Source organism: Anguilla rostrata, chromosome 16 (assembly GCF_018555375.3).
Source record: "Anguilla rostrata isolate EN2019 chromosome 16, ASM1855537v3, whole genome shotgun sequence".
Lineage (NCBI taxonomy): Eukaryota > Metazoa > Chordata > Actinopteri > Anguilliformes > Anguillidae > Anguilla > Anguilla rostrata.
Window position 1 is genome coordinate 2,753,604 of NC_057948.1, and position 12,796 is coordinate 2,766,399.

The 12,796-nt window shown below is 41.7% G+C and overlaps 1 protein-coding gene and 1 long non-coding RNA gene across 2 annotated transcripts in view; one reads left to right on the forward strand and one right to left on the reverse strand.

Moving 5' to 3' along the window:
• LOC135242400 (protein NLRC3-like) overlaps window positions 1-12,796 on the forward strand; it is a 1,894,071-nt gene that overhangs the window by 759,870 nt on the left and 1,121,405 nt on the right. Inside the window, exons 23-25 of the mRNA XM_064313443.1 lie at window positions 5,883-5,993; window positions 10,595-10,664; window positions 11,581-11,914. Coding sequence (XP_064169513.1) covers window positions 5,883-5,993; window positions 10,595-10,664; window positions 11,581-11,914 — 515 coding nt within the window. The remainder of the gene's footprint in view (window positions 1-5,882; window positions 5,994-10,594; window positions 10,665-11,580; window positions 11,915-12,796) is intronic.
• The window catches only part of LOC135242451 (uncharacterized), a 641,023-nt gene that overhangs the window by 530,986 nt on the left and 97,241 nt on the right, over window positions 1-12,796 (reverse strand). The gene's annotated exons all lie outside the window — the stretch shown is intronic.

A 12,796-nucleotide genomic window follows, 5' to 3' on the forward strand; every position in this document is an offset into this window, starting at 1 on the left:
GTAATAGCATTGTAACACTGAGCTACTGTACACTAACATTACGCTCTATAGCAGTCTCAAACTCTGGACATTACACCCACATAAAGACAGGCTTTGATTCCACATGTCTTAGCTTGAAAACGTTTTAATTGTCGCTGGCTAATGGTAGGCATCCTTACCGATCCAGCGCATTCTGCGAAAAGTTCTTTTGTTCTGAGAAAATGGGCAATGCAAATACTAACTGCACTGGTTATTGTAATACTGGAGTGCCTGTGGGCTCCAGAATTAAAACCCAAGTCTTGTGGGTCTCTTCATTTTTGGCAAAATAAAAGAATGTATTGCTTTGTCTACATCCAGAGAAGGGGCAATGCTTAGGCATTTTCAATTTAGCTTGCCTAGCGTGCACAAAAGTGGCAAGAGCATTATTTACACATTACATGTAGAAGACTTTCACTGGACTTAAGGGTTTGTTGCATAACTAACACCCAATGAACCCTGCCCATTGCAAACCTGGCGTTTAGCCAAGGGAGAGAGCAAGCCAATTTCGGCACAGGCTTTTATTTGTTTTTTCTATTTTTGTTTTCTGCAATAATCGTTTGAAAGTATTTCTGGGCCATTTGTGAATGTGAACCAGTAATAAAACGACACATCAGCAAAGAATTCACAGATTGTTGTGCAGATAACTAAAAGCAGTGAAATGTTGCTATGGATTTTCCAAGACATCCCAAAACCTCTCCAAATTGCACATTTTAGATAACGTTTTGAACAGGTTATCTACACTACAAAAGAAGTTTTCTGCTCTCAAAATCGCATATTTTGAATTAACAACTGAGGTGAACATGTTTTTGGGAGTTAATTTCTTACAGCAGTTAACATTATGCTAAATGTTGAAATACCAATGTTACAGTAGCTGGCAGGAAATAGCAGAAATTATAACAGAAAACAAATATTAGTTTGAGTTGAACTTGCTTTGCTGCTGCTGCCGTTACTCACTTTGCTAGAGATTTCATCCATTAGAAGCTTTGCAAAAGAAAGAGACGGTCTGGTCTGTATCTGTTGCTGCTGCAGTGGCTGATTGCAATGTCAGCTGCAAGTGTGTTGTTCACATTCCGAACATTCCACTAGTGTTAATTAATGGGACAATTTCTTGGTAAACATAAATACAATATGAATAAAAAATGTAAACAAAATGGTAAATATCTCAAAAATATTTGTACTACTGACAAGAAAAGCACAAGCAACTAATTGAAGCTACAAGATGAAAAAGGTAGGTCTTGCTGAAAAACTGTAGGAGTAGCGTACAGGATGTTTACTTGATGTGGAATAAGAAGAAATAATAAGGAGAACACTAAATTCACATCAGTAAACTTACATGCCCACCAGTAGGGCTCTCACATGGTCTAGAGCACACTCTCCAAACCAATCGGAACTTTCTCAATATGGAAATAATTCCTCTAATTGAGATTTGCTTTTTCGAGCTCTTCAATTACTGTTATCACAGTGAAAAAACCTTTTCTTCGATCCACCATAGTTATGAATTCATTTCATAGTACAATGCTAAGCTGTTTTGAGAGCGAGCTCGCTTCAGTCTGCATGCACTCTCTGCTTGTCAGCACAATCTGCATTACGCACAGGGAGTGGAGGCAGATATGCACTTAGGTTACTAGCAAATGGCAGGACCCACAGACAGCAATGATGGCTCATTTGACAGGTGACAGTCTTGTTTAATTCATTCTGTAACTTGATTGACTTAAAAGTAAACCTATCGCTGTTCAGATAACCAAATGACAGTCTGGTTCCGGTTCCGGTGCGCCGTGGAAAGGCTGCACTGACAATGGCTCCGCAACCAACTCGTAGCTATTTGTTTACTATCTTGTTAATTATTATTTTTATTGTTTTTATCTTTGCACATACTGCACTGTCGCTCATACAGTATGATCGACAAGCACTTTTGGGAGTTCGTTCGGCACTGGACACGAACTTTTTTTCAACTTACCGGAGTACGTGCTGCGACCCCTTTGTCCTGCCGCCGCCGTGTTTACCAATACGCCGACGAAGGAGAAAGAAAAGAGGCAAACGTGCCGGTATCCTATGCAGATCTCGGACGAGACACTGCAACCCGCCGTTACCGAGCATTTTACTGGCAAATGTTCAATCACTTGATAACAAAATGGACGATCTACACGCACGGATTAACTTCCAGCGGGACATTGCAAACTGCTGCGTGCTGGCGTTCACTGAGACCTGGCTAGACCCTGCGGTGCCTGACTCGGCTGCTACTCCGGCTGGATTTTCCATCTACCGGCAGGACAGAACTACGGAGTCAGGTAAACGCAGAGGCGGAGGGGTGTGCATTATGGTTAACTCTCGCTGGGGTACGGATGTAGCAGTACTCGCTAAACACTGCTCACCAAACCTGGAGCTCTTAACTATAAAAGTCCGTCCCTTCTACCTCCCTCGGGAATTCAGCTCCGCTATAATCACAGCCGTCTATATACCCCCGCTGGCGGATAAAACGCGCGTGCTAGAAGACCTTTACGGAGTAATTAATGGACTAGAGAATGCTCACCCTGAGGCAGCTTCTATTGTTGTTGGCGATTTCAATAGGGTTAATATGAGGAAAGCTTTGCCTAAATATCACCAGCACATTGACTTTCCTACCCGTGGTGACCAGACTCTCGACCATTGTTATACTCAAATACGGGACAGCTATAAACCCCTCCCCCGCCCTGCCTTTGGTAAGGCGGATCACACCTCCATTCTTCTCCTCCCAACCTACAAACAACGACTAAAACAGGAAAAACCGGTTTTTCGGGCAGTCCAACGCTGGAGTGAGGAATCCATTGCCACCCTCCAGGACTGTTTTGAAACCACAGACTGGCAGATGTTCTGTGTTGCAGCTGATGGGGACATTGATGAATACACAGACTCTGTCTCAGCCTACATCTCCAAGTGCATTGATGATGTCATCCCGAAAATCAATGTCAGGATCTTCCCCAATCAGAAGCCCTGGGTTAATGGTGATGTCCATGCAAAGCTCAGAGCACGGTCCTCTGCCCATAGCTCTGGGGACCTGGAGGCCTTGAGGAAGTCCAGATATGACCTACGGAAAGCCATCAGAGACGCCAAAAGAGCCTACAGGGACAAGTTGGAGTCTGATTACCACAGCTCCGACCCAAGACGCATGTGGTATGGACTGCGTTCCATCACAGACTACAAAGGGAGAAATAGCAGTGATGCCCAGCCCGCCGCCTCTCTTCCGGACGAGCTCAACATCTTCTATGCACGGTTTGAGGCAAGCAACGCCATCCCTACTGTAAGGCTAGATGAGGACCAGGACGACTGCACTCTGTCCCTATCTACGGCTGACGTGAGGAGAGCTTTTAAAAAAGTTAACCCTCGGAAGTCACCAGGGCCGGATGGCATTCCAGGCCGTGTCCTCAGCGCGTGTGCCGACCAGCTAGCGGAGGTATTCACCGCTATATTCAACCTCTCCCTGAACCAGTCTGCAGTCCCCACCTGCTTCAAACAGACCATCATTGTTCCTGTACCTAAGAAACCTGCCATCTCCTGCTGGAATGACTACCGCCCTGTAGCACTGACCTCCATCATCATGAAGTGCTTCGAGCGGCTAGTCAGGACCCACATCTGCTCCCTTCTTCCTGACACCTTGGACCCCCTCCAATTCGCATACCGCCCCAACAGATCTACAGACGACGCCATCGCACTGACAGTGCACACCGCCCTCTCCCACCTGGATAAAGGAGACACCTATGTGAGGATGCTGTTTATAGACTACAGCTCAGCATTCAACACAATTGTGCCTGCTAAGCTCGTTCCCAAGCTCAGGAACCTGGGTCTGAACACCTCCCTCTGCAACTGGATCCTGGACTTCCTGACGGGCAGACCCCAGGTGGTGAGAATGGGTAACCTCACCTCTTCTGCACTGACCCTGAGCACCGGAGCCCCTCAGGGCTGCGTACTCAGTCCCCTCCTGTACGCCCTGTTCACGCACGACTGTGTGGCCACACGCAGCTCCAATGCCATCTTCAAGTTTGCAGACGACACCACCATCCTAGGTCTCATCTCCAACAACGATGAGACCGCCTACAGAGAGGAGGTCAGTGTCTTGGCAACATGGTGCCAGGACAATAACCTCTCCCTCAACGTCTGCAAGACTAAGGAGATGATCGTGGACTTCAGGAAGCGACAGGGGGGGGGTCACGCCCCCATTCACATCGACGGAGCTGAAGTGGAGAGAGTCTCCTGCTTCAAGTTCCTCGGTGTGGTCATAAATGATAACCTCACCTGGTCCAGGCAATCAGACGCAGCAGTGAAAACTGCCCAAAAGCGCCTATACTTCCTGAGGAGACTCAAGAAGTTTGGAATGTCTGCTAAGACCCTCATCAATTTCTACAGGTGCACCATCGAGAGCATCCTCACTGGCTGCATTACTGCCTGGTACGGCAGCTGCTCCGCTGCTGACCACAAAGCCCTCCAGAGGGTGGTGAAGACAGCGGAGCGCATCATTGGCTGCCACCTCCCATCTGTGCGAGGCATCTACCACACACGATGCCTCAGGAAAGCACAGAAAATCATAACAGACTTCAGCCACCCAGGCTATGGTCTGTTCTCACTGCTGCCGTCTGGCAGACGCTTCCGGAGCATCCGGGCACGGACGACCAGACTCACAAACAGTTTTTTCCCTCAGGCCATCAGGCTTCTCAACCAGCAACATAAATCCCTGGGATCACATTGATCACATGTCCTCCTGTGTATGCTATGTACGTTCAATGTACAATCTTATGCACATATCCATCAGCACTCCTGCACTTTATATATGGTTAATATTTAAATATTTAATACTCCTATTCCCACTGTCCATATCCCCCATCTGTACAGGCTGGTACTTATTTGCTGTTAATATTTAACACTTTGTTTAATATTATGTGTATTTTTATTATGTGTGATATTTCTTTGATATATTTTAGATATTTTCGATATTTTGCTTTTGCTTCTACGTAGTTGCTGCCTGCCATGTCACAAGAATTTCTTTGCTCAGAATGACCTGTGTTATACTGTGCACTTGACAAATAAAAACACTTTGACTTTGACTTTGCCTACTGAACAAAATAGTATATGTAAAAACAGCATCGGGTGGTCAGATATGCCGGCCAAGTTTCAGGTTGATGCTTGACAGATTGAGTTGAAAATGGAACCTGAACTGGCTAACAGTCTTAACTTGAATATGAGCAGGGGCATTTGGGATTACAGAAATTCTTACATTGACAAAAGACCCATAAAGATGCAAGTATTGGATATACCAAAAGTGACTGCAGTGTAAGTACATTACATATGGAATTTAAAACTTTTGTCTGAATGATTGTTTTGGTGATCTGAGGTGCTGTTCTGAAAGCTTAAATGGAATACATTTTTTCATGAAAAAATAAGAGAGGCAAAGTAATTGTGGAAAGTATAAAAAACATGTTTCATGATGTGGGTTAGTGTGCAATGAGTGATTAGGGGATGGGGAGACTCCTTTTGTTTTACTGACATGTATTGCCATTAGCGCTGATAAGGGAGCGAGTGGTGTTGCTGGGCCAATAGAGAGTCTGTTGCAGCCGTTGAGCTTGAATTTGTGACATGTTTAAAGCCCCTTCTTTAATAAATTGCAAATCTTTACTTTGTCCCCATTCTGTGGGCGCTGCTGCCCATACCACTAGGGGGCAGGAGGGAAATATACCTTTCAGTGTCATTGTCACCTTTCAGGTGTAGGTGGGTGTATTATATCACATTCAGGTGTATGTGGGGTTTATTATGTCATCGCCAGATGTGCAGTGACATAGAGCTATGGTAAGAAGATGAATTTAACTGGATTCTCTGTCTCTATGTTTTGTTCACAGGGTCCAGGTAGAAAGAGCAGGGTCACCTGTACCCAGCTGTCTGTCTATGAAGAGTGATGATTCAATGGAACATCCACTCAAATTCAGAGGAGAGTTCCCAGGTGATCAAAGGTAATTAAATAGACTTAAATTGACTCTATTTAACCCCTTAACCCCAAGCATTTAAAAAGGCAATTTCCACCTGGTTTGCAGTGCTCTTAAAGGTCCAGGAAACTAGATTTTTGTTATATTCCCCAGAAGTGACAACAGATTTTCTTCTTAATGCTTCTTTCACGTTTTTAACCGAATTAGAACCATTGAATAGTAATAGACACGGTTAGATTATTGCGACCTGTTTAGCAGACATGGGCAGGTTGGGTGTGTATCCTGCGCTCATTAACATTCATACCTGTAAGACACGTCATACAGTATGTAAACCGTTTCTCATCGCTAGCTAGGTGAGAGCTGGTTAGAGCAGATTGTCCCATGCGGTACCCAACGAAATGAAAGAAAGCAACATAAACTAGGCGTTCCCATCATATAATTAAACCTGAAGATTATTCAACTTGTAATAGCATTGTAACACTGAGCTACTGTACACTAACATTACGCTCTATAGCAGTCTCAAACTCTGGACATTACACCCACATAAAGACAGGCTTTGATTCCACATGTCTTAGCTTGAAAACGTTTTAATTGTCGCTGGCTAATGGTAGGCATCCTTACCGATCCAGCGCATTCTGCGAAAAGTTCTTTTGTTCTGAGAAAATGGGCAATGCAAATACTAACTGCACTGGTTATTGTAATACTGGAGTGCCTGTGGGCTCCAGAATTAAAACCCAAGTCTTGTGGGTCTCTTCATTTTTGGCAAAATAAAAGAATGTATTGCTTTGTCTACATCCAGAGAAGGGGCAATGCTTAGGCATTTTCAATTTAGCTTGCCTAGCGTGCACAAAAGTGGCAAGAGCATTATTTACACATTACATGTAGAAGACTTTCACTGGACTTAAGGGTTTGTTGCATAACTAACACCCAATGAACCCTGCCCATTGCAAACCTGGCGTTTAGCCAAGGGAGAGAGCAAGCCAATTTCGGCACAGGCTTTTATTTGTTTTTTCTATTTTTGTTTTCTGCAAGAATCGTTTGAAAGTATTTCTGGGCCATTTGTGAATGTGAACCAGTAATAAAACGACACATCAGCAAAGAATTCACAGATTGTTGTGCAGATAACTAAAAGCAGTGAAATGTTGCTATGGATTTTCCAAGACATCCCAAAACCTCTCCAAATTGCACATTTTAGATAACGTTTTGAACAGGTTATCTACACTACAAAAGAAGTTTTCTGCTCTCAAAATCGCATATTTTGAATTAACAACTGAGGTGAACATGTTTTTGGGAGTTAATTTCTTACAGCAGTTAACATTATGCTAAATGTTGAAATACCAATGTTACAGTAGCTGGCAGGAAATAGCAGAAATTATAACAGAAAACTAATATTAGTTTGAGTTGAACTTGCTTTGCTGCTGCTGCCGTTACTCACTTTGCTAGAGATTTCATCCATTAGAAGCTTTGCAAAAGAAAGAGACGGTCTGGTCTGTATCTGTTGCTGCTGCAGTGGCTGATTGCAATGTCAGCTGCAAGTGTGTTGTTCACATTCCGAACATTCCACTAGTGTTAATTAATGGGACAATTTCTTGGTAAACATAAATACAATATGAATAAAAAATGTAAACAAAAATGGTAAATATCTCAAAAATATTTGTACTACTGACAAGAAAAGCACAAGCAACTAATTGAAGCTACAAGATGAAAAAGGTAGGTCTTGCTGAAAAACTGTAGGAGTAGCGTACAGGATGTTTACTTGATGTGGAATAAGAAGAAATAATAAGGAGAACACTAAATTCACATCAGTAAACTTACATGCCCACCAGTAGGGCTCTCACATGGTCTAGAGCACACTCTCCAAACCAATCGGAACTTTCTCAATATGGAAATAATTCCTCTAATTGAGATTTGCTTTTTCGAGCTCTTCAATTACTGTTATCACAGTGAAAAAACCTTTTCTTCGATCCACCATAGTTATGAATTCATTTCATAGTACAATGCTAAGCTGTTTTGAGGGCGAGCTCGCTTCAGTCTGCATGCACTCTCTGCTTGTCAGCACAATCTGCATTACGCACAGGGAGTGGAGGCAGATATGCACTTAGGTTACTAGCAAATGGCAGGACCCACAGACAGCAATGATGGCTCATTTGACAGGTGACAGTCTTGTTTAATTCATTCTGTAACTTGATTGACGTAAAAGTAAACCTATCGCTGTTCAGATAACCAAATGCCTACTGAACAAAATAGTATATGTAAAGACAGCATCGGGTGGTCAGATATGCCGGCCAAGTTTCAGGTTGATGCTTGACAGATTGAGTTGAAAATGGAACCTGAACTGGCTAACAGTCTTAACTTGAATATGAGCAGGGGCATTTGGGATTACAGAAATTCTTACATTGACAAAAGACCCATAAAGATGCAAGTATTGGATATACCAAAAGTGTAAGTGCATTACATATGGAATTTAAAACTTTTTTCTGAATGATTGTTTTTGTGATCTGAGGTGCTGTTCTGACAGCTTAAATGGAATACATTTTTTCATGCACTTGTCAGTCTCTTACATTAGTTATGTCTCATGGGTAACCTCTGTACGTACAATGATGAATCCCAGTTTGTGTCAATAAACGTTTAATGAAACAACCATCATCCTCATTCATCCAACAAATACTACAACAGGAAGCCTAGCAACTGCTAATGGGTTGGTTATTGGCTAGCCAGCAAGCGATAGGTTCTTAATCAGATGGGTTCTTAACTAGGCCAGCTAATGTTATCTAGTTCTTGGCGTGCTAAGTGGCTAATGTTGCAATCCCCCAGCTGAATAATGAATTAAATGCTAAGAAAATGTTCCAAATGTTTGAGCACTGGATCAAAATAATGACATGTTCATTTCCCAATGTTAGTTGCTAAGAGTAGCTTTAGGCAGTGCAAAATGGAGCTTTAGATCATGGACGACACGTGTGCACTTCAGCGTGACTACATATTTCTCGCAGGAATCGTAGCCAGTTGACTGTTAACTTCACTGCAGTGGTGATCGGACTTACACGAAGCAAGGGCTAGTGTGATGTTAGCCTTTATTAATCGCAATTCTATGAGGCCGTATGATGTAGCTAGCACATCTGTTTACTGTTACTTGTTCAATGGAATGTTCAAAGTAAAGCTGATCGATTAGTCTAGCCAGCTGACATCTTTATATTTAAAGCCAAGTTCACAGTGAAACATAAGCAGGTCGAATCGCAAAACTGATCATTCCAGGAAGCAACTGGTAGTTCAACATCCAAACTCCTCAAAAATCCCCATCTTCAATGACTCCCATACAAATTTCTCACAATTTTCCCCCATACCTCCTTTTAAAATCCCCCATCTGTCATTGACCCAAACACATTTTTATTGTAATACTTCCCCAAATAATGTTTTTAAACCCCTGCATTTAGGGGAATGTTCCCCAGTCTGGCAACCCAGTCATCAACCCTGCTACCCCGGCAGCTGTATAGCTATCAATGCTAGGCATATGTATTAGTATTTGCTCCTGTGCACAAATTGCTGAGCATAAGATATAGCTAGCAAGATACAGTTTGTGACAAAGGAATGACTGTGAGTAGGCTATTCACAGTAGTCTAGCTAGCTGTCCCTCTCTAACTAACACATACACATGAGTAAATAAACACATTATGTATTTATGTACTGTGTGTGACAGAAGACTTACTGAGTGTCACAAGGCTATACGTATTCAGAATGGTCTAACTAGCCCTCGCTAACCAATATAAATGCATATTATCTAAGTATTTATTATGTGTGTGTCAGAGGAATGGAGTGTAGGCTATATGTATTCACAATAATCTAACAGCTAACATCTTTTATCTTTATTTTAATTTTTAACATTTTTTTGCAAGGGATCGCAATAATATTTTTAAAAATGTTCTCACCCACGTCTCTTCAGGGGCTAAGTACGTACTAAAATATTTACCTGGATATGTAAATACATATTTTGGGTTTGGCGGTGAATGGATCTGCTTCAGGTATTAGTGCACGCACCAGGGTGCATTACCCTATCTAACAGGGAGTACTATACATCTCCCCTACTAAACAGGAGGAATACCAGTAAACCCCCCAGTATCTAGGAGCAGATCCAAACAGTAGGTGATGATGGGGTGGTGGAGGGTGAGTGCAGTTCTGAGCAGCAGCAGTGAAGCAGGCAAAAGCAGTGCAGGCAAGCAGCAGCACTGAGAGGTCTATTGTTGGCTTAAAATGGCGCTCAATTGGTGATGTGTGCCTGTGATTGGATGGGTAAGAGAAGAGTGTTGTATGTATGCAATTGGATGATTGTGGAAACGCGTGAGTATGCGGTTAATGGAGCCAACCGATTTGTCAGCTGCGATATTTGAGTTTCCTGACAGAACTTGCTTTGTGCATTCTGTGCGTACCACTCATTCATTTCTAACTCTGATGTGTGTACAAGAGAGAAACTATGCAAATGGTTCAGTACACATTGTGTAAAACAGATTCTTCTGGATAGAGCTGCTGTAAGAGGATGATTTTAACTGGAAGCTCTGTCTCCATGTGCTGTGAGTTAGAGCTGCAGTAAGAGGATGAGTTTAACTGGAAGCTCTGTCTCCATGTTTTGTTCACAGGATCCAGCAGTCACTGAAGTCCAGCCCTTCCGAAGGGAAGAGTTCAGATAAATTATCTTCCGCAAAAAAGGTATGAGATCATTTTTAATTGGTTATGTGTTTTCTTTGTGCAGTAAATCCATTTGAGTATATATAATGCCTATATAATTTAGTGCAAGAATAATGTTTACAAGTGCCTGACATTGCCCTTAACATTAATAACATATTGCACCTTATGCAATATATATATATATATATATATATATATATATATATATTATTCATGACCATCTAAAGTGGAATATCATATGAACACAATAAATCAGCTTTTTACTTAAACATGCAATAAAAAATGCTCTATTTTAATGATCTTAGCGCATGGTCTAAAGTGCATGGTACAAGTGCATTTAGGTTTTGCCCAAACCCACTTATACTCGTTTAACAATGGATTATTTGAGCACAATGTAAGGCACTGCCAGACAATCGGTCTTACCTCCTGAGCTATGTCGCCCCTACATGTGTAACCATACAAGTCACATCACAAAATGTCAATGTTATGGTTCACATGTATTATGACCTATTTATTTGTCATGTGCTCATTTATTATTGTGATGCAGCACACCTCTTCATGTGTTTATTTCACATTGATACAGCACACCTCTTCATGTGTTTATTTCACACAGATACAGCACACCTCTTCATGTGTTTATTTCACTCTGATACAGCACACCTCTTCATGTGTTTATTTCACACTCTGATACAGCACACCACTTCATGTGTTTATTTCACACACTGATACAGCACACCTCTTCATGTGTTTATTTCACACTGATACAGCACACCTCTTCATGTGTTTATTTCACACTGATACAGCACACCTCTTCATGTGTTTATTTCACACTGATACAGCACACCTCTACATGTGTTTATTTCACACTGATACAGCACACCTCTACATGTGTTTATTTCACACTGATACAGCACACCTCTTCATCTGTTTATTTCAGTCTCTCCTGCGCAATCTGAAGAAGCTGAAGAAGGATGAGTTGAAACAGTTTAAGAGCCATCTGAGTCAGGATTGCCCAGAATGCCTTAAAATTATGTCTGAAGATCCTTCTGTACTGGATAAGTTTATGAAGATCAATAAATTATTTGAGAGTCATCAAATTTCTGATTACCCAGAATGCATTGAGAGAGAACAGGAAGATTCTGAGGCTGTGTACACAGTTGAGAAGATGCTGGAGACCTGTGGCAGTGAGAGGTCTCTGAAGATCACACTCCACATCCTGAGGAACATGAAGCAGAAGGATCTTGTCGACTCACTGGAGAGAGATGAGCACAGTAAGAGTTTTCCCTCACTGCTACTGTGTGTCCATTAGAATTCTGAACTGAGTTTAGATAGCAAATCTAACAATGATTTATAGCATCTACACTTTCATAATAGTGTTTTACATTGACGATATTACATATATAGAATGCCACAAATAACATGTATACAAAGGCATTTACATTTATTAAAATATTGCCTCAAGCAGTGATTATGGGGACAAGTAAATGAACAAGATTAAATGTCCTTGAGGGGGGTTAAATCTTTTGCTCAAAAACCAGTAACGAGACTACTGTCCCATCAGACAGACTGCCCTGAGTTTGTATCCAGGAATCAAACTCAGCAGTCAGTATAAAAGTATTAGATTATAAGGACTTCCGGGTGTCTCACGCTGTAAAGAAGCTCGTTCCAAAAGCAAAAGCATGACCCTGCAACGGGGTGTTTGAGTCCTACTTGTGCGCCTGCAGATGTGCAAACCAAGAATATGACGACCCCTTTATCCTATCCTATTTATTAATTGTCATTTAATTCACCAAATTCATTGATAGGTCAGTCTACAGAAAACTGGTGGAATCAACCAACAAGTCAAAACAAGCTCTATATTAGGTTTTAAGATTAGCTAATTGAATTTACTACAAAGCAGTCAAATAGATTAATGCGTTGAAATCATACATTTTTTATTGAATGCAGGCTCACTACTTCTAAATTACAAAACAGAAGACATACAACAAAACATTAAACAATTGATTATGAAATACCAGAAAAGAGAGAGAGAGAGACTGATAAGCCAGACCTTGCCAAAGTGTTACCCTCTTCCATCGATATATTTCTGTGTGTTCTCTGAAACTGAGACTTTGAATAAACTGAATAAAATAGCTACATGACAACTGAGTGAA